This window comes from Phascolarctos cinereus, unplaced genomic scaffold (assembly GCF_003287225.1).
Source record: "Phascolarctos cinereus isolate Bilbo 61053 unplaced genomic scaffold, phaCin_HiC Scaffold_4;HRSCAF=312, whole genome shotgun sequence".
Taxonomy (NCBI): domain Eukaryota; kingdom Metazoa; phylum Chordata; class Mammalia; order Diprotodontia; family Phascolarctidae; genus Phascolarctos; species Phascolarctos cinereus.
This window is the reverse complement of record NW_027555847.1, coordinates 18,278,794-18,301,167: the sequence shown is the minus strand read 5'-3', so window position 1 is coordinate 18,301,167 and position 22,374 is coordinate 18,278,794. Positions and strand designations below refer to the sequence as shown.

Genomic DNA, 22,374 nt, shown 5'->3' with positions numbered 1-22,374 from the left:
TGTAAACTGCATCTCATCCTTCCTTCCTTCAGGTGAGAAACTAAACTGTCCTGGGCAAAAATTTTTCTGGGTCCCAGCGACACATGGAACATCCCAAATAGAAGGTCCAATTTTCTTTCTTCACTGGGAAAAGCTGGCTCTTAAAAAAAAAATCAACTCACAAAAGCTCCTAAGAAGTAGAGAGATCCCCCCAAAGTATTAATCACTTGGAGTTTATTATTAAAGGTTTCTAAGCCAAGGGGCAAAACTTAGCCTGTGGAGATACAGTTCTAAGATCTCAGACAATCTGGATTCATGTCACAACAAAGCCAGAATTCTTAGTCTGTCAACATTTTTCTAAGTTGTTTGTTTTATTTCCTGCAGTGTGCTTGCTTTTCAGGTGTTTGGGTTTGTTGTGGGAGTTCTTTTTCTGTGAGAATCTTAAGTTTTCTTTGGGTAACCTGTCTTCTAGGTCAGTTGCTTTGGTTCACATAGAATTCATGGTTTGATGGCTGTTTATACTACTAGAAAGAGTATTTGAACTAGGAGTCAAAAGATCAGAGTTCGATGCTAGCTGTGATACTGTGTGATTATGGATGTTATGCTACTTCTCTGGGGCCTCATTTTGTTTCTTATCTATGGCATAGAGATAATATTTACACGACTACCTTAGAGGATTATGTGAGTTAAGCAAGTACTTTATAAAGTACCTACTGGCAACCAATCTACCTATTAAAAAAGAAGAACAAAGAGAAGTTAGTGGACCTCAAACTCAAAGTGATTGGGTACTCTCCACTTCCCATGGGAATCCCCAGGATGATAGCATTATATTCAAGGACCTCTAGAATGTGGACCTTGTTTTACCTCTCCAGTCTTATCTCTGGTTACTCCCAAATAGGACCCACCAAACTGCACACAGTAGGAGTATAATAACATGCTTGTTGACTGACTGAGCCGAGAGACCGTCTGATTGACCTTTGCTTGTTTTGTGCCTTTTAACCTAGAATTTTATCTCACTCCTTTCTGCCTATTTAGCACTTAACAAAAGTATTCCTCCCTCACCCCCTAACATGTTACAATAAAGCAGGAATCATGAAGGATAAGAATGTTATATGATAGGCTAATCTAGTATTATGTAGAGTTTAACATAACTAGTTGCTGCTTTGCTCTGTTTAACTGTTTTATATTGAATATATTTACATATTTATACAAAATTTACATATATAGTTACATGTTTATATCAAACAACATAATATATAGTTGACAAAATACAGTATCTGTGGTAATTTTATAAAAAAAGAAAACCAGGTTTTGGACATAGCTCCATATCATAATATTGTTTTCATGGAGAATTTATATGTTGGTACTTTCTTTTCCAGGGCCGTATCTCACCAAGAATACAAGGACTGCAACTACTGGTAAGCAGATTGTCTTTAAAATGAGATAGCAGCAGGGAGATTTTTTTAAAAAGTGATTCAAGTTTTCTAGGTTTTCCCAAAGTTTTATTGAAAATCCACGCTATGCTGAGAATCTGGCCATCCTGGTAATCATTAAAAGTCTAAGAGTTTATGGGAGGCACATGCATTCCTCCTAAACTACTTCCTTTGGGTCATTACCACACACATTCTTCCAAGGTCTGTAGCCTGCCAAGACTAAAAATTGGCAAATAGGGTTTGAGATTCTGCACTTTGGGCATGAAACAGCCTCTCCCTGCATTATTGAAGGATCTGGGAAGAATTCAACCAGTTACAGGCCAAAACCATTAACCCATTCGAACAGCGAGAGGTGCCATGTTAAAACAAACGTACCAGCAAAGTTAAACAGCAGTTCTAATAAAAAAAAATCCAAGATGTCTTTGACCACCTCATCGGTCCAGTTTTTCTCTAGAAGAGTTCTAGATGTCACCAAATGTATGCTACAATGTATCAAGAAGTGGGAAGGGCTGATTAAAAGGACTTTACTGTTTTTAAGAAACTTATGATTTCTTTACTGCTCAGGGCCTAAAAAATCTGGCATAAATAGAATATTTCAACAAGCTCAAACTCTCCTGACCGTGTCAATATCATCTCAATTGTACTCATAACTCTAGCCAGCAGACATTCTGGGTTTTTTACTATGACACACTATTCAGGTAGAGAATAGGGGGGCATGTTCAAAAAGAGAGGAGAGGTCGGTATTTTATATGTAGCCAAAACCAGGGCAAAACCTATAAAGAAGGATTTGCTTTTTTCCTTATTAAAAAAGTTTTATTGACTTCTATTGTTATTCTACCAGTCATTTCTTGATCAACCCCGTACTTCCACATGCCCAACCACACACTGAACTTTCCCTCGCTACATAGAAAAAAAGATTAAGCAAAACACAACAGTAAATGGAGGGGGGGAGAAGAGAGGGGAGAGAGGAGGAGACTTTGTTTCATCATCTGTGCTCTGAGGTGAAGATAAATAAAGCATTTATTAACTGTTTGCTATGTGCCAGACACTGTGATAAGTTCTATGGAGTCAAACACAAGGAAACAAGACCAGCCATACACTCAAGGAGCTTACATTCTAATTAAAGGAACATAAAACAGAGAAGTGAGGAGGTGAGTGAAGGTATCAGTGAAAGGGCAGTCTGGAGAGTAAGGGGAGCTGAGATTGAAGTGAACATGACCAAGGCTCTTCAGGAAATGGTGATCCTGGCCAAGGACCCAGTCAGGAGAGAAGGAGGGTAAAGGCATCTCAAGATGAACAAAGCTTCTGGTGAGGAGGTGGAATAGTCCAGAGAATGAGATAAGCTGGAACCAAGGCTGCTTATTGTAGCTAATCCAAGTTTGGCTCAGTTCCTAAATTCCTCATAGTCATTATGTCCGATAGCACCGTGGTATGCCATTCCATTCATATGTCCAAATTTGTTCAGCTGTTCCCAAGTTGATGGGCAGTTGCTTTATAACCGTTTTGTCATTTGGTTTTTCTGTGGCACAAGACTATTTAGATAAAGGTTCCCCAAAAAAAATTCTAGTCTGTAAGTATATCAGGCTGGTTTCACCAGCTTTATTTCTATGCTGGACTTAAAGGGAAATCTTTCTTAATTTGAGTACAAGTAAATGGACTCAAGATGAATAGGACAGTCACAGTATCCAGTGACTCTGGACTGTGAAAGAATTTTGAGCCCCTGGCTGCTTCCTTAATAGTTTAATCCTTGGAGAGTTACTGAAAGATGCCATCCAAGTCTTTACTATTTAAAAAGTAAAAGAGTGAGTCGTGTCAGGGACAGTGCTCCTGTAAGGGGGAGAATTAGCCTAGATAGTTACTCTGCCACGGTTAAAAGTATGTGGCCCACTAATGCTAGCAGGTCCAACAATTGCCTGTCTTTGGGAGCTGAGAATAGCCTGAGCGTGATGAGGAAAGGCTCCACAAAGACCCCAGAAGACAAGCTACACCTTTACCAAAGACGACCACCTTAGGGACTCTAGCAAAGGGATTTCCAGGAGCTGTGAGTTAGCCCTTGGCCACATGGGCTTTTTTTGATCCCACTTTCCCCTGGACTTGGAATGTACTTATATGACAGTGTCACAGCATTTCAGGGGATGTATGCCAACTGTTCTTACCATATTAAGTAAATACCTGTTTCTAAAAGCTGATTGAGTCTGGCTAACTAATAACAAATAGTAATCATGGGGTGCAGCACACAAGTGGGGGCCCATGAGCTGGCATTACAAATACTATCCGCCGGCATTCACTATTACCCCAAGAACCCTGAGGGTAGCATCTGCTCTTTGGGGACCCAGCCTGCCAGTGCAGAATACAAGCAGTTCTCTAACACTGACCTGTTCCAACCAGTTCATCCACACTGGAGAGAAGAGGGATCAAGAGAAACATAGTTACTAAAGCCAGGATAGAACTGGGAGAGTAAATCTAACCTTTGCTACCCTTACCTCCATTAAAAAAAAACAAGGTTATTCACAGTGTCTAGAATATAAGTAGGTATTTTAATGAGTGAGAAATGAATGCCAAAGGTCTCCTCTAGCTCAAAAACCCTCTGAATCTGAATATAGTCAGATCTCTAAGACTATGGAGGTTAGGGGTTATCTAGTCCCAAACTCTAATCCACAGGATAATCCTTTCTGCAGCATCCAAGAGATGTTTATTCTAGCCTCTCTTGGAACATTTCTAGTGAAGAAGATCTCATATTCCACGACAGTGAATCCTAACTTTTTTTTGATGTCTCTAATTATTTGAATATTTAATATGGAATCAAAATATATTTCCCCAAACATTTCACCTATTCTAGTCCTGTGCTCCAAAAAGACAGAATTAATCAAAGCCCCCTTCCAGGACAGGTCTTAAAGGCCATTATTGTGTCTGCTTTTAAGTTTTCTCTTCCTTGTAGCACAGATCCCTTATTCCTTCAGCTGACCTAGGAAGGTCATTTTAGACCCCTCTTGGGGAGCTCCTAGTCTGTCAGTATCTTTTTAAATGTACCATATAGAACTGTATGCAGTAGCCTGGGTCTTGTCTTACTTGTTTGGATGAAAGGGGTCTGTTAACCTTTAAAACTTCTATGGTGTCAGGCAGTTCTCTCATTAAGGCTGCTCCACACAGAGCACCAGGCTCAGCTGTCAGCAAACTCTGTTATGGGCTTCTGTCGCTGTCCTCCAATCTGTCAGTGCTTACAGGTTCATGGCCTAGTCCATATGATCTTTAATACCTCTTCACTTAAGAGCAGGAAAGAGTAGCACAATAAGGACACGAGCCAAAGTGGGGCCATGCATTCACAGGCACGTGGCGGCAACCCAGAAGAGGAAGGGCCCAAGGCTTCCTTTCTGACCTGGAATCTAGCATTTTGTACTCCCCACCCAAACCCAGCCAGAAAATAAAGAGAAAACACTGGCAGGTAGTCAACCAAAAGGCTTTCCTTCATCATGCAGTAAGGGGCAGGAAATAGAGAATCCCTCCCTGCCCCTGCCCTGAAATGGAGAGCTTGGCCCTCTATCCACATCATCACAAACTTCCAAATGCAAGTTTGCCACCAGGACTCTGTCAAACTCCAAGGACCTTCTCTAATATGTTGCCATCATTACCACTAGGTCAGAGGGTAAGTACTGTTTAGTGACTTATGTGAAATAGTTGCAAATTACCTTACAGAATGGCTGAAACAATTCACTGCTCACCAACAGTGCATTCATGTACTTTTCCTCCAATAATTGAAATATTCCATTTTTGTCAGCTTCGTAAACCTGGTAGGTAGAATCTCAGTTGTTTCAATTTGTATTTCAGATTATCAATGATTTGAGACATTTTTTTTATTCATTTAGCTGTTTAAATCTTGGATTTCTTCCTTTGAAAACTGCCTGTTTATATCCTTTGACTATCAGTTAGAGAGAGGTTCCATTTCTTTTATATAATTTGAATATGTTCTCTATATATCTTGGAAATGAAATCTTTAAACAAAATTGCACATTTTTTTTTCTCCTTTGACCTTCTCTATTACATCTAGATCACTTGAATATAATTTTTAAATAAGTTTTTTTAAATTGATATTATCCTTTTTTTCACATGAAGAGTCAAACATGTGGCCTGAAGAGGGCCCAACAAGAGTAAAATATAATTGGGAAATATTTAACAAAAACACAACAGAACATAGATGTTAATATGTGGTCTTTTAAGCCTGTTATGGCCTGGAATACTTTTACATGGTTTATGGCCCCGTTTTAATTTGAGTTTGATATTGCTGTATTACACCATCATAGTTATGCCCAATATCTCTCCCCTTCTTCCTTCCAGAGAGTCATCCCACGTAATAAATAACATTTTTTAAAGAGGAAAAATTCAGTACAACTGATCAATACATTGAAAAAGTCTGAAAACACATGCAATGTGTAACCCTTGTGGCACTCCTACCTCCACAAAGGATGGGTTATGATTGTCCTCTCATATCTCCTCATTTGGGTCATGCTTAATCTTTATGGTTTTGTTACATAAGCTTTTGTGTGTGTGTGTGTGTGTGAGTTATTTCCGTTTACATTGTTGCATCCATTGAGTATATTATTTTTTCGTCTCTGCTCACTCCACTCTGCATCAGTTCATAGAGATCTTTCCATGCTTCTCCATGTGTATTCATCACACACATCATTTTTTCAACACAATAACATTCCGTTACATTTATGTACCACAATGTGTTTAACCACTCCCCAGTTGATGGGCCTCCTCTTGGTTTTCAATTCCTTACAATTCCAGCACAAAAAGTGCTGCTATGAACATTTTGGGATATATGGGGACCCTTTTTCTTATTGATAGCTTCCTTGGAGCATAAGCCCAGTAATGGACTCTCTGGTTCAAAGGGTATGTGGACATTTTAATCACTTCATTTGGATAATTCCAAATCACTTCCAAAACGGTTGCGCCATTTCACAGCTTCACAGTGTTCCTATCATCCCATAGCTCTTCTGACATTAACTAGTGCTATTTCTTTTGTTGTCTTTGCCAATTTTCAGGATATGGAATGAAACCTCAGGGTGGTTTTGATTCTCATTTCTCTTATTATTAGCGATTTGGAGCATTCTTTCTTGTGGTTGTGAATACTTTGCAATTATTGTTTGTTCATATCTTTTGATCACTTAAATTGATTGTATTTTAACAGATGGAAAAAAGTCTTTTTATTGAGATGGCAGTCTTCCCTGAAGCAGTTGTCTTTGTATAGTCAGAGCACCAATTTCTCTGAGGAACAGTCAGAATTAATAAAAAGGTTTTTTGGATAATAATGAGAAAGAGTATTCTATGCAAATGGAAAAATTCAATTCTCAAGTAATGGATCATGAAAAATGGATAATGAACAGAAGAAATGACAAGACAAGTTATAATTTAATATAAAGGTTTAACTGAAGGAGAAAAAAAAGGAATCTTAGCAAACATTGGATTTATTTGTCGAATAGAGAGTGATGCTGTCCACAGTCAACCCCAATTTAGAATGTAAGTTTGTTTGTAAATTTTATGAAGAAGCATGATGGGGTATTGTGAGCAGTGGAGGGTAGAATCAATGTGAAGAAAGCTTGGCAGGTGATCCAACCAAGCAGTGTCATCCTCAGGGGATTTAATAGTGAAAATGGGAGAAGGACAACAAACAGAAGAAAAACTGAAGAGATCTGCAGAGATTTCCATAGCAAATTGTTCTCACCATAAAGGACAGTAGAGCCACTACTAACATTGTATTCTGATATTCCAGTCCTGACGCTCTCGCAGAAGAAGAAGAAAGCACACCAAAGAGAACAAGGGAGAGAAAGAAGATGGATTGGAGGAGAATTCTATGTCTCAGGTTCCTAATCTAAACGTCACCCCGGATCTCCCTCCCTCATTGTACAGATTCCTTCACAGCATCTTCAGTGGACCCCCTGTCTTCACTCATACAGCTGCTGCCTTAGGTCAGTTCCTCATCCCCTCTCACTTGGATTATTGCAAGAGCCTCCACAATGATTGTTTTGCCTTTGTTCTGTGTACTCCTTACAGAGAAGTCTTCCTTAAGCACATATGTGACAACGGGACCTCCCTACTCAATTCCAGATTCTAGAAGCTTCTTGTTGCCCGTAGAATCAAATATAAAGTCCTCTGTTTAGCTTTGAAAGCATTATACAACCTGGCTCTGACCTATCCTTTTCAGCCTCATTGGACATTACGCCCCCTCCTGCCCTCTGAGATCCAGCTAAACGGCCCTTCTCTCTGCATTTGTTCTCTCTCTCTCTCTCTCTCTCTCTCTCTCTCTCTCTCTCTCTCTCTCTCTCTCTCTCTCTCTCTCTCTCTCTCTCTCTCTTTCTCTCTCTCTCTCTCTCACTCTCCCTCTCCACCCCCCCCGCCCCGGCCCCAGAGACAATCAGGGGTTAAGTCACTTGCCTAGGGTCACACAGCTAGTAAGTATCTGAGGCCAGATTTGGTTTTTTTGTTTTTGTTTTTTTGTGTTTGTTTTTTGTTTGTTTTTGTTAGGCAGTGGGGTTAAATGACTTGTCCAGGGTCGAACAGCTAGTAAGTGTTATGTGTCTGAGTCCGCATTTGAACTCAGGTTCTCCTGAATCCAGGGCCAGTGCTCTATCCATTGCATCACCTAGCTGCCCCATGTCTGCCTATTCTAAAGTGTCAACGTTCACACTGAAAATTTAACAGCCCTCTCTTGCAAGGTTGCAGCTGGCTCTAGCACACCCCTGGTCCTCAATTTTTTATGAACTTTGTAGTGAAAGCTGAGGGACAACACTGCCATGAATTCTGGTACCCCTAACAGTTGATGAGCATAGGAAGGCCAGCTTCTAGACTAGAAGCCGTCTCTGCGTGCTGTTGAGATCAGAACTGTAAGTCAAGAGATGATGAGCAAGAGGGAAGAGCCACAGGGGCCCTCAGTCAGGGTGAGAAAGCCCCAGGCTCAGCCTGTTACCGCCCCCCCCCCCAGCTGGTGGGCAGCCTTTCACCGCCAAGGAATTGGGAGAGGTTTCAAGAGAAATTACAGCTGGGAGTCAGTGAATCACTGGGCTGCTCAGGATGGGGTCCCTGGGAGCAGCATGTTTGTTGTTGTTGTTGTTATTGTTGTTGAGTTGTTCCAGCTGTGTCTGACCCTCTGTGACCCCATGTGGGGTTTTCTTGGCAGAGTGGTCGGCCATTTCCTTCTCCAGCTCACTTTACAGATGAGGAAACTGAGGCAAACAGGGTGAAGTGACTTTCCCAGGGTCACACAGCTAGTGAGCTGTCTGAGGCCAGATTTGAACTCAGGATGAGGAGTCTTTCTGATGCCAAGCTCAGTGCTCTGTACTACCTAGTTGCCCTGGAGCAAATATGGAGAAGCCTTCTTCTACAGTCCAGTTCCATGTGCTGGAAGAGTGAGATGCTTTACCCATAAACTACCTTTGTCCCCTTTTTGATGGCTAACATTGGAAGTTGTCCATACCTGGTCCCATGAAGGAACTTTTTGTTGCACCTGGTTCTTTATAGGAATCTGCAAAAGAGAGAGTGAATTTTCTAAAGGAATTGGGTTTGATAGATTGGATGGGGAAAGGAGGGGATGCAGTATAGAATTTGGCCTACCCCATCCTATGACATCAGGGAAGCACTGTGAATACAGTGCTGGGCCTGGAGTCAGGAAGACCCTGAGTTCAAATCTGACCTCAGACATTTCCTAGCTGTGTGACCCTGGGCAAGTCACATAACCCCTATTTACCTCAATTCCTCAGCTGTAAAATGGGGGGCGCACCACAGAAGGAAACGGCAAACTACCACAGTATCTTTGCCATGAAGAGTCAGACACGACTGAAGATTTCAACAATATCAACAACAGCCCTGAGAGCAGCTGGGTAGCTCTCCCCCCAACACTTTCAGGTTTTAGCTTTCTTTCTTTCCTGATTACCAGCCTACGAGGATATTAATAAGACCGGTCATTAATCTTATAAAGAGGATGGCTGCAGGAGCTCTTAATTTGGAGTCCACAGACCCTGAAAATAGATTGCATGGGGACTGTGAATGTGAATGAGAAAAAAATTACATTCTGATTTTCACTGAAGTGGGTTTTGTTTTGTTTTTTCTTGGTAATCTTTTTATTTTATTTTCTGAATTCAAAAAGATTATTCTGAGGGCAGCTAGGTGGCACAGTGGATAGAGCAACAGGCCTGGATTCAGGAGGACCTGAGATCAAACCCAGCCTCAGACATATAACACTTACTAGCTGTGTGACCCCCCGGGGAAGTCTCTTAACCCCATTGCCTAGCCAAAAAAAAAAAAAGATTATTCTGAGAAGAGGTCAGTAGGCCTGTCCAGATTGCAGAAAGGATCCATAATATAAAAGAAGGTAACCCCTGACCTAAGCAGAGGGGACCCTGGCAAGTGGGCTGGAGCCGCAGGCTGCATGGCTGGTGTAGGAGGGACACTTGAACAGAGGCTTTTAACCTTTTCTGTGTGTCCTGGACCCCGGGACAGCAGTCTGGTGAATCCCTTCTCAGAACAATGTTTTTAAATGCATAAGATACATAAGATTACAAAGGAAATCAGCTATGTACAGTCAAGGCCACAAGCATTTATTAAGCACTTACTGTATGCCAGGCAGTGTGCTGAGGGCTGGGGATACAAAAGAACAAAAGGGGAAGTCTCTGCCCTTGAGGAGCTTATATTCTAAAGGGACTTCTCCCACCACATAAAAGAAAGCTGAAAAAAGGAATGGAAAGGAAGGTATCTGAGTGGAGGAGGGTAAGGAAAGAAGTCCAGAGGGACTGGAGAAGTGCCCAGAGAATGATGAAAATGTGGAAGGAGCTGGCCTGGGCACTTTAAAATAGGGGTTCTGGAAGGAGCAGATCAACCCGAGGAAGGGCCTGCAGGTGTGGAGTGATCTTCCAGGGGAGAAGACTGTCATGGTGAAGAAAGAAGGCCAGAAGGTCAGGAGTGGAGTCTGCAGAGGACTGAAGAAGTGAGCATAAAGATGACATTTTTTCCCATGCAAGTTCATGGACCCCCTAAAATCTATTCCCAGACTCCCAACAGGTTAAGAACCTTTAGCTTTAAAGTATAGTATGGAAAAGATCTTTATCTACACTGATTCTTGGGTCTGGCCAAGTCGTCTTGCGCTTTGGAGGTCTTTGGCTGATGGCTTCCCATTGCACAGAGTTCTTTGTAGAACCCATCAGTTCCTCTGCTTTCCACTTAACTAGACTCCCAGATTGGAGCCCTTACAGGAACAGCAGAAGTTGCCAATCAGGATAGGAAGTCTGTAACACCATGTGGTTCTGGGCATTTGACCATATGATCTTCGTAAGGATGAAGTAGGCACCCCATCCCACTGGACTCTTTGTGCCAATTGGAGCGCCTACATGACCCAAATGGAGTTCAACCTATCTCCAACTGATGAATTGACCTTCTTCCCCCATCCAAGAGCAAGAGGTTTGTGCCCGCTAATCAGCTGCATTATCATGCCCCTAACTTCCCAAGACTATGTCAAATCAGTGCCACCTGAGGAAAGAGAAGGGCTCTCTGGTGGCTAGGATTAACCACTTAGCAGTTTCTTGGATCTAGTTTCCAGGAAAACTTAGCTGATAATCCATGAAGAAACATGCTGTCCATCACCAGATAGAGAACTAATGGACTCAGAGTGCAGATTGAAGCATGTTTTCTTTTGCATGACTTATACATTTTTGTAATGGGTTTTGTGTTTCTTGCCTTCTCAATGGGTGAGGGAGGAGGAGGAGGAAGAGGAGAGAATTCCAAATTAAAAATACAGTGAAACTGAATTAAAAAAAGAAAAAACTTACCTGATCAAAATGGACTGCTTTGGGACATAATTATGGCTGGTCATCTTCAGCCTTTCCCTGATGCTTTCCTCTGCAGAGCTACTTGGGCCTCAAGGCCTCTGCTCCCTCAGGGGCTCAGTACATCCTGGGGAAATACCTCAGTTTCCCTTCCATTGATAGGCTTCCTTTCCTCTGGTGGTTCAGCTCCTTCCCGAAAGAACTTAGAGGACCAATGGATGGTATTGTTGGGATGGGCCTTACTTTCTGGCAGTGGGGAAGTGACCCTTTCTCTGTATAACTATGGTGAATATGTATGAATCTGGAAGAAATTAGATTGTCTAGCTGACTTAATGAAACCCAGGATGAAGAGCCCTTTTTTGGCCCCTGTGGAAGAAAGGAGCAGTCCCTTTAGAGAGCCCTTTAAAAGAGCAGAATTTAATCTCATCTCCCAGTGTATCCCCCAGGGAATGGGAGGCTTTGGTGGGTGAGCCAGAGAACACTGAGTGAGTGACGGGACAGGGAGGACCTTAGTATCAATTTAGATCCCAGAGCAGGCTTTATGCAAGAGACCTCCCCTCTTGACTGTTTTACTAAAGACGACCCTTCTCTGTGATGGAGAATTGAAGACTGTGCCAAGGCATCATCATCTGTGCCACTCTTGCTGATTGTCACTGCCTTACATCGGGAGGCCCACTTTGCCAACCACATGGACCAATCCTTCTGAAGTGGGGAGGTAAACCCAGGATTTTTGCTTTTCATTCTCCTCTATGTTTTTGATCACTGCTTCATGGGGTTGTAAATTGTTCTAGGTCTGTTTTGTTTCTGCTATCTTTTTAATGTCATTCTTGCTCCCTCCCCCATACTGCCTTCATGCCAGGCTTCTCACATCTGCAAGGTTAGGATTGTCCAGTAAAAACCCTAAACCATTTAAATGGTGAAAGGTCCTCTTAAAGCTCCTCCAGACCTTGCCGCCAAGTTGGGATATGACAGCATCACCATCTGCCAGGTTCTTCACCCACATGCAGGTTAGTATCAGTGGGCAAACTGTTCTGAGGGCTGATCAAGCAAAGTCTTAGTTGATACAGTTTCCACGTAGCCTCTGTCCATATTGACATGGTGTGCTGGTCATCTGTGGGCATAAAAGGCCCACCCACATAGAATCAGAGCTCTTCAAACTTATCAGACGTTTAAAGGCCAGAGACCTCCTGGCTTACTTCAAGGGTCAGCTCACATATTCCCTTCTTGCCCTGCTAATGCCTCAGAGATGACCTACTATTTATCTTGGATATATTTTGTGCCTATGTAGTTATTTGCATATTGTGTGTCACTATAATGTGGAGCTTCTTGAGAGGAGGGGCTGTTGTCACCTTCATTTATCTACCTTTATGTCTCTAGCTATTAGCACAGTATCTGGCGCTTAGCAGGCACTTGATAAATATTTGTTGACTGACTGACATCCTTGTCTGCTGACTAGACTATTTTTTTCTTACAGAATTAAGTAGGGGGTTGGTCTGTTACCAAAGGTAAGTACTACAATATTCTTATTGACCGTTCTTTCTATGGTAGAGCTAAGTCAATCTCGTGTTAACTGTTGAATGAGAGTGTCTCATTTCATTTCAGTAATGAGCTTATCTGAACAGGGGACCTGCTGGATTCATTCCCACTCATGCTAGCAGACGTGGATGGGCTTGACCGGCATCTTTGGAGTGAAACTCTAAACAGATAAGATCACAAGTCCGTTGGAGTCGGGATAAGGCTCTTCTTTTAGGAACACCGTCTGTTCTATTGTTGCCCAAATGCTCCTATTTTGACCAGCTTTTCCTGCTTTTATTTAGAAAGAAACTCATTTAATTTCTATAATTTTTATACTTCATGAGACACAGGCCCTCAGAAAAATAGACAATTTGAATCTCTGAATATGGTAAAGTTGACCTTTTAACTTTAGTGAGGTCTTTGGGGAAGGATTTGAGCCAACTGTCCTTTGAATCAGCAAAGCCCCAAGGCTATCTTCTACCTTGCCCAAGTTCTGACACTAATGAGGCTGCTCTGGAGGTCTCACACGTCCAGCATCTCTGAAAATCACAGTGCAAAGAGGCTGTGATTCTTTCCTACCAAAGTAACAAAACTAAATAGATCAAGCTGCTTTCTCCTTGATTTGAAGATTTAAAAAAAAATCCCTTCAATGTCTCCCTCAAGCAATGCTATGGGGCAAAAATGTCAATACTTAAAGACCTTCCCTTATTTTTAACCCAGACCTAGTTAAGAGGCCATAACTCATTCCCACCATTATGGAAAACACATGGTAGAAATAACCAGCTGAAACACTAGAAATGACTTTAAAAAATCATTACATTTATCTTGTAAGGACATTTTAAAACATACAATATAGACAATTTCTTTTGATAAAACATTTTAGAACAAATTCATACAAATTCAATGAGAAGTTACACAGTGATGTGGCATTTTTTAAGCATTTCAGAATTTACTTTGTATTTTACTAGTTAGAATGAGCTTTACACATTTTCTCCAAACTGCTTTGCTCTTTTGGGAAAAAATGCAAATTTCTTTCCCAGGTGCAAAGAAAAGAGCTGGTATTTTTAATGGCACCATTTGGACATATGTTTTTGTTATTAAATGAATGCACAAATGAGCATGTGATTTCATCAAGTCAGGGAAATCATGATCCCTTTCCCCCAACTCAGATCATAACCTCTTTATGATTTTAAGAGTTGCTTGAGTTGCAGAAAGATCACGTTCATATGTTGAGAGGTCAAACGGCTACCAAGTATCAGAAGTAGATTTTCGGTATTCCCCGGACCATACCCAGCATTATCTTGTTATTAGGCATAGTGCCTTTATTTTTTATTACAAACCAGCCACCATTATTTATGTTTCAAACAATTAGAAACTAAAAGACACAGAAACCAAACTGGTTTGTCTTCTGTACAAGTAAACAGATCAATTTAGTTTTCCGACTCCTATTCCTCCCTTTTGGACACTTCAGCCTCTGTCAGTTGTGTTTTCTATACATAGTATGCCATATTTCTTCTCCAAGCCTCTGCAAAGATCATTACCTGGGTCTAGAAAATGCGTTTCCTCTTCACTTCATCTTTTCAAGTCCTTAGCTCCTGCCAAGGCTCAGCTCAGGACACCTCTAAATGTAACGATTGTCCTTAGTCCTGATTTGTGAACTGTCTCCACCCCACCAGACTACTTTATATTTATGTAGGGTGTTTTGTTATATTTTGTGCGGTCAGACTCTGGACTTACTCTCCCAACTAACATCACCACTAGAAGGTTGGGTCCAAGAGAATGACTTCCTTTATTTCCCCCTGAGGGTTCTAGGGGTATGCTTAAGGGGCAGTAGAATTCTTTTAATGTATCTACTTAAGCCCCCACTCTGATGCGTTTCCTCCACCATCAATTGACCAGTTATTTATTTGATATCCTCTAAAAAGTACAAGTTAATGTCTCCTCAATGTTGTCGGTTATTTGATTGTTCAGTCATGTCTGACTCATTGTGACCCCACGGACTATGTTCATGCGATTTTCTTGCCAAAGCTACTGGAGTAGTATACTATTTCCTTCTCCAGTGTGTCCCCATTTTAAGATGAAGAACTGAGGCAAATAGAGCTCAAGTGACTTGCCTAGGGTCACACAGCCAATAAGTGACGGAAATTTTTCTGCTTCCAAGCCCAGTGATGCGCTGCCCCACCCAGCTGCTCCACCCAGCTGCCCCCCATGTCTCCTCAATATATTGATACCATTGATTAGAGCCCCTCTATCAATTTAACCAGTTGATTTTTTCTTATTATCAACTAATTAAGCTTTTACAAAGGGATACTTACTGAAAAGATTTAGCATAAAGTTGAAATATCCCTCTGAACCAGGGGCACACTCTACCCTCTACCACCTTGGTCCCCAGAAAGGTAGGCTCAGCCCTAAAGCCAGTGCTACAAAACATTTCTCCCAAGAGTCTGCTCCCAAACACTGCGTTGCCAGTCGGTGGTGTCGCTTCCTCGCTGGCTGCCAGGTTGACTGACTGCTGTGCTGGATACAGCAGGTCGCTTCTCAGAGCTGCAGTGGCACCTCACCTGGCGTGGCTGCAGTGGCTACAACAGTCTCTGCCATAGACTCCCATCGTTGAACCTCCGCTGCCTCCTCCAGACATTTAAATCTCATCAGGTCGTTCTGTCTCCAGTACTGCTTCATCTAAGAACGGGAAAGAGTAGATAGATGCAACAGGGATAGAAGAAATGACACGTAGCTTAAAAGCCACATGGTGACAAGGTAGGGAAAAGGCTTCCCCAGCCATCGTCTGACAGCATTTCTTCATTCAAACTGCCGAGAAAAAAAGTGATTTGTCTGGTTAGTGCCTACGGTATACACAGTTCTGGCTCAGCAGCCAATTCAACCATTTTCTTCCTGGTATGTGGACCAGAAAACAATCCCAGAATGCCTGTGCATGCTCCGAAATGGATAGCAGGCCTCTCCATTCCGTGTCAGCACCGATTTCCAAGAGAAGTCTCACTGAATAGCTACATGGTCCCTTACAGGCAGATCTCATTTCACAAGCTCCCAGGACTGGGCCTTCGTGGGCCAGCCTCTGGTTAGAATTGTAGTTACTTCTCCGTGTATGTGTTGTTTCTCCCCAGTAGGAGATAAGCTAGTTAAAGAAAAAGGTTATTTTTATCTTGATTTCCTCTGTGCTTAGTCCATAGTAGTTGCTTAATAAATACCTGCTGAAGGAAGGAAGGAAACAATATGCAGTTAAACAAGTCAGAGTGAATAGTTTCTGCAGCCAGAAAATACAATATTTTTTAACTCCTATGTCAAATAATGTATCTCAACGTTCATCCGTTACATAAACAATTCTGGTCTTAATTTCTGAGGGAAAACCAACTCAAAATGTCCAACTTTGCCTTCACATTGAAGTTGATCTAGTAAATCTTCCATGCATCTTTTTTTGATAACTACCATAAAATATTTATCCAGATCTATTTCAGAAGATTCATTCCTAATACCATGTTTTCTGGGCAAGTTCGTATGTTTGCTTCCAATTATTACCAGAAAACTATAGACAAAGTCAGGTCAGCGTGGCTCTTGGAGCATATGTAGTTCCTGATGATTGGTCTGATGTATTTCTTCAAGATTTTATTAATTCTGTCTACATTGTCACAAAGCCATTCTCATTTCTGCTCTCTGACAGAGATGGGCTCTCTCATATACTTTTCACATTTTCTCAAACCCCCGCTTGTGCAACACCCCATTTTTCTCAGGAGCTGATTCCCAAAATTTTCCTCTTTGTTGTCTTGTTTGCATGCCTCTTCTTTGTGACTTGGAGTACCACTTTTTGTCATCACATCTTCAGTGGTACCATTATTTGGGTCATGAATGTTAGTTGGCTTTGTGTGTGTGTGTGTGTGTGTGTGTGTGTTTTTAAAGATTTTCACAGTTTCTTCTGCAGTCTTTCTCTTGACATTCTATACTTGTCATCAACTGTTTCTGCAGTTAATTCTTTCTCCAGAATTACCTTATGTTTCTACTGGCAGTTTCCCAATTTTTCAAAGACATACTGAAAAAGACTGCTGTTCAATTCAGCTGTGCTGCTCAGTAAACATACAGAATCTGAGGAATTCTCATAAAATACAAGATCATTGAAAACTACAATTCTTTCCAAAATTATTAGCCAAAGAGCCTACCAGTTTAACAAAGAGAATCTTCTTAGGGACAGCTGGAGTGTTTGATGGTGATTTTCTGAAGACCGTTCAGTGCCTCAGCATCAGTGGCATATTGATTTTTTTCTTTGTTTCCAGAACTTTCAGGTAAGCAGTGGTCTTGCAAAAGACAACAACAAAACAAGACTTGATAGTGCCAAGTCTCATCTGGCAGCTCATCACGCTTGCAACCACATTCAGTTGACATTTTCATCTCATTGGCCCGAACTGGTCAGGACACCAATGACACTTGTGGCTTTCCCCTGAAGGATAAAGCCTAACTGCCAATATGCAGTCTTGATGGACAAAAAAAAAATCTTCTGGAGCTTTTAGAAGAAAATCATATGAAGTTAGGCCTGCCAGGTGTACCATTAGATCAATATGATAAGCGTTTTTAAATTTCTGTCCTCAGTGCCTCACTTCAACAGGTTTTTGCAAGAGTTATAATAGCCTGTTAAGTAGTTCAAGCCTCAGACAAATCTCTTGCAGTGGCATAACTTGAGTTAGATATACCCTTTGACATCTTTTTATCATGTTTATCTTTTTACAAAACGTTTATTTATGTTTTGACATCTTAATTCACAAACAAGCTATCGATTTGAAATTTCTTAATTTCTGGGATGTCCCTGGGGGGACTACCCATAGAGGAAAATATCGTCTCGTGTTTCTGAACACAACAACTTTCTGTATACCTATGGTCAAATTTCCTCCAATGCTGCATTTATCCCTGAATTAGAAAAGTTCTTCTGATAACATTTTGTTCCACAGGTAACACTGCCTCTGTAAGGAAGAATCAGCAGCCTGCTAAAAAGATGATCTTCTAGAGACTTGTGCTTGACACTCTTCTTCATCCCCAACTGCTTCTGCTAGTCATTCTCTGGAAATGCTTTCTCTTTCCACTGGTGGCCTCTCAGACTTTCAGACACATGCTCAGCAGTCAACTTTGCTGACCTAACCCATGTTGTTTAGTATGTGTACAGAATGGAAGAAGTTGTCAAAAATGACAAGATTCAAATCATGCTTCCAGATCTCCTAGGTGAAGAGCCTATGGCTTGACCTTTGTAGCTATAATACTACATTAGGTTTTTTGCTGAATACTTAGTGCTCTCTTAGCTGTGTGTTTCTTTTTTTGTTGTTATTCCATAATGTTTAGCTAAGCGGTGACCAGGCAAAAACAACTGGCAGATGCATGAATTGTTTGTTATATCATACTTGTATTCAATCGATATTTCATTAAGGGAGGCAGAATTATTAAAGGTACCAATAGAAGAATCACTTGCATTTCCGTTGAGGACAAAATTAGTCTTTGGTTGGAAACTGCAAACAGTAGAATTAGTTTGCCCAGATTTATTACTGAGGGCTACAAGATGTTTTGAGAATTTTAGGGACAGAGGATACTGATATGAAAGTGAGCTGGTTGGAAACACCACTACATCAGCATGATAAGTATGTCTAAATTTCTTTTTTTGACGATTCTGACATGAACAGGTTTTTGTAAGAGTTTAACAGCCTGTTCACTAGCTCGATTCCTAGATCTGTATTTACTGCCAGCATAAGCTGTTGTCAGATAGACACTATGGCACCTAACTTCACAAGCATAGCTGTCAGTCGGGATTTCCTTCCTTTTGAAGGCACCAGTAGTGGGGATTTCTTCTAAAGAAGCATATTGAAACTCGGGATTTGTGTGACATGCCTGAAAGCAACAAGTTAAGATGTGTGTATAGTTAATTACCCCAGAGCCAGCTGGTATCTTGGGATTATTAAAGTACTCCTGGACCGCTTGAGAAATTCTTTGAATAACATTTTGTTTTGCAGTTAGTAGTAACTCCTCAAATGTTGGTGCTGAGAAAGTTTCAGAAAGTAACTGAGAGGACAAATTTTTTGTGGCAGGCCCTACCCTGTTTGATGATGCTGAGAAATACACAGCACTCGAATAAGAAGCAGGAAGCTGCCATACCTCATACCTGGCAGGATTCACACTGCCTAATAACCTTCCCATTCTCTGGGGCATGCTCTTTGTCAAAGCAAATATACTGTAAGAACTATGAAAGGATGTGGTGGGCGTGGCATGAGCCATACTACTGAGTAATGTCTGGCTTGTTGCAAACATGCCCTCTGTGAAATCATATCTTCGATAAGTAGGCAGAGAGGATATAGGATGTGTGGCATGAACCCTACTATTTAATACTTTCATTACTGAAGACCTGTTCATCGGGGAAGCAAAACTTGTGTCGGAGTATGGAGAGAATGTGCTACGCATGGCACGGCCCATTGAAAGTGAGAACATTTTGGTTATGGTAAGCTTACTCTGGGTGGGGATAATCTTGTGGCAGAACACTGGGAAGATGTTCCAGCTGTGACAGGATCCATACTGCCTGAGAACATTCTGGAGAAGGTGGGCATGCTTTCTATGGAAGCCAGTCTCTTGTCATAACAGGAAGAAATGAAGGAACTTGTGGCAGGATCCACGCTCATGGAGGTCATTCCAGTTACTGAAGGTTTGGGTTTTCTGAAAGCGAATCTTCAGTTAGAATACTGAGATGATGTGGTAGGTATTTTGGTTATTGCAGACCTGCTTGTTGTGGAAGGAAAACACACATGAGAATATGGAGAGAATGTGCTACGCATGGCATGGCCCATTGAAGGTGAGACTGTTTTGGTTATGGCACGCTTACTCTGTGTGGAAATAAATCTTATGTCAGAACACTGAGGGGACATGAAACCCGTGACAGGAGACGCGCTCTCTGAGAACACTCAGGTTACTGCAGGCTTGCTCCCTGTGGAAGCAGCGCTTGTCTCAGAACACGGAGGGCACACGAAACCTGTGGAAGGAGACATGCTCTCTGAGAACATTTCAGTTACTACAGGCTTGCTCCCTGTGGAAGCAGCTCTTGTCCCAGAATACTAAGAAGATACCGTACCTGTGGTAGGAGAGACACTTTCCAAGAATATTCCCATTCCTGCAGGATCGATTTCTGTCATAGCAGCTCTCGTCTCCAAATGTGGAGAGGATGCAATACCTATGGCAGGAGACATGCTGTCTGAGAACATTCTGGATACTGCAGGCTTACTCTCCGTGGAAGCAAACATGACCACAAAACATAGAGAAGACACAATACCTGCTATAGGAGAGAGTGCCTCTGAGAATACTCCCATTCCTGCGGTATCACACCCTGTCAAAGCAGTTTCTGTCTCTGAACATGGAGGGAATGCGAAACCTGTGGAAGGAGACAAACTCTCTGAGAATGTTCTGGATACTACAGGCTTGTTCTCTGTAGAAGCAAAGATTATCAGAAAACACGGAGAAGACACAATACCTGCTATAGGAGATAGTGTCTCTGAGAACACTCCCATTCCTACAGGATTGCCCTCTGTCAAAGCAGCTTCTGTCTCTGCACATGAAGGAAATGTGATATCTATGGAAGGAGACACACTCTCTGAGAACATTCTGAATACTATGGGCTTGCTCTCTGTGGAAGCAAACATGATCACAAAACATAGATACCTGCTGTAGGAGAGAGTCTCTCAGAGAATACTCCCATTCCTGCAGTATCACTTTCTCTCAAAGCAGCTTCTGTCTCTGAGCATGGAGGGAAAGCAATACCTGTGGAAGGAGACACACTCTCTGAGAACATTCTGGATACTGTTCGCTTGCTCTCTGTGGAGGCAAACGTGATCACAAAACACAGATACCTGCTATAGAAGATAGTGTCTCAGAGAACACTCCCATTCCTGCAGGATTGCCCTCTGTCAAAGCAGCTTCTGTCTCAGAGCATGGACGGAATGCAATACCTGTGGAAAGAGACACACTCTCTGAGAACATTCTGGATACTGTTCGCTTGCTCTCTGTGGAGGCAAACGTGATCACAAAACACAGATACCTGCTATAGAAGATAGTGTCTCAGAGAATACTCCCATTCCTGCAGTATCGCCCTCTGTCAAAGCAGCTTCTGTCTCAGAGCATGGATGGAATGCAATACCTGTGGAAAGAGACACACTCTCTGAGAACATTCTGGATACTGTTCGCTTCCCCTCTGTGGAAGCAAACATGATCAGAAAACATAGATACCTGCTGTAGGAGAGAGTCTCTCAGAGAATACTCCCATTCCTGCAGTACTACTTTCTGTCAAAGCAGCTTCTGTCTCAGAGCATGGGTGGAATGCAATACCTGTGGAAAGAGACACACTCTCTGAGAACATTCTGGATACTGTTCATTTGCTCTCTGTGGAAGCAAACATGATCACAAAACATAGATACCTGCTGTAGGAGAGAGTCTCTCAGAGAATACTCCCATTCCTGCAGTACTGCTTTCTGTCAAAGCAGCTTCTGTCTCAGAGCATGGGTGGAATGCAATACCTGTGGAAAGAGACACACTCTCTGAGAACATTCTGGATACTGTTCGCTTGCTCTCTGTGGAAGCATGATCACAGATACCTGCTGTAGGAGAGAGTCTCTCCAAGAGTACTCCCATTCCTGCAGTATCGCCCTCTGTCAAAGCAGCTTCTGTCTCAGAGCATGGGTGGAATGCAATACCTGTGGAAAGAGACACGCTCTGAGAACATTCTGGATACTGTGGGCTTGCTCTCTGTGGAAGCAAACATGATCACAAAACATAGATACCTGCGGTAGGAGAGAGTTTCTCAGAGAATACTCCCATTCCTGCAATATTACTTTCTGTCAAAGCAGCTTCTGTCTCAGAACATGGGTGGAATGCAATACCTGTGGAAAGAGACACACTCCCTGAGAACATTCTGGATACTGTTCGTTTGCTCTCTGTGGAAGCAAACATAATCACAAAACATAGATACCTGCTGTAGGAGAGAGTCTCTCCGAGAATACTCCCATTCCTGCAGTATCGCCCTCTGTCAAAGCAGCTTCTGTCTCAGAACATGGGTGGAATGCAATACCTGTGGAAAGAGACACACTCCCTGAGAACATTCTGGATACTGTTCGTTGCTCTCTGTGGAAGCAAACATAATCACAAAACATAGATACCTGCTGTAGGAGAGAGTCTCTCCGAGAATACTCCCATTCCTGCAGTATCGCCCTCTGTCAAAGCAGCTTCTGTCTCAGAGCATGGACGGAATGCAATACCTGTGGAAAGAGACACACTCTCTGAGAACATTCTGGATACTGTTCGCTTGCTCTCTGTGGAAGCAAACATGATCAGAAAACATAGATACCTGCTGTAGGAGAGAGTCTCTCCGAGAGTACTCCCATTCCTGTGGTACCGCCCTCTGTCAAAGCAGCTTCTGTCTCAGAGGATGGGTGGAATGCAATACCTGTGGAAAGAGACACACTCTCTGAGAACATTCTGGATACTGTTCGCTTGCTCTCTGTGGAATCAAACATGATCACAAAACATAGATACCTGCTGTAGGAGAGAGTTCTCAGAGAATACTCCCATTCCTGCAGTATTACTTTTGTCAAAGCAGCTTCTGTCTCAGAGCA

At 42.1% G+C, this 22,374-nt stretch overlaps 1 protein-coding gene across 1 annotated transcript; it reads right to left on the bottom strand.

Annotated features, from left to right (window-relative positions):
• Nucleotides 1-15,257: 15,257 nt before the first annotated feature.
• LOC110195989 (uncharacterized) lies at nt 15,258-20,900 on the bottom strand. The gene is made up of 6 exons (XM_020968997.2): nt 20,805-20,900; nt 20,429-20,527; nt 20,241-20,339; nt 20,043-20,141; nt 19,845-19,943; nt 15,258-15,418 (listed from the first exon to the last, which is right to left on the bottom strand). The coding sequence occupies exons 1-6, from the start codon at nt 20,839-20,841 to the stop codon at nt 15,378-15,380; spliced, it is 474 nt and encodes a 157-aa protein (XP_020824656.2). The 5' UTR covers nt 20,842-20,900; the 3' UTR covers nt 15,258-15,377.
• Between the last annotated feature and the right edge of the window lie 1,474 nt (nt 20,901-22,374).

Bases quoted from the DNA above. Each gene is read 5' to 3' on its own strand.
- LOC110195989 (XM_020968997.2), bottom strand. From the start codon at position 20,841: ATGGGAGTATTCTCTGAGACACTATCTTCTATAGCAG. The intron at 19,944-20,042 runs GTATTGTGTCTT...CTCCTGCCATAG, and splicing joins GGCACTCTCTCCTATAGCAG to GTATTGCATCCTCTCCACAT. The intron at 15,419-19,844 runs GTACGGTATCTT...TCCCGTTCTTAG, and splicing joins AAGTGTCTCTCCTACCACAG to ATGAAGCAGTACTGGAGACA.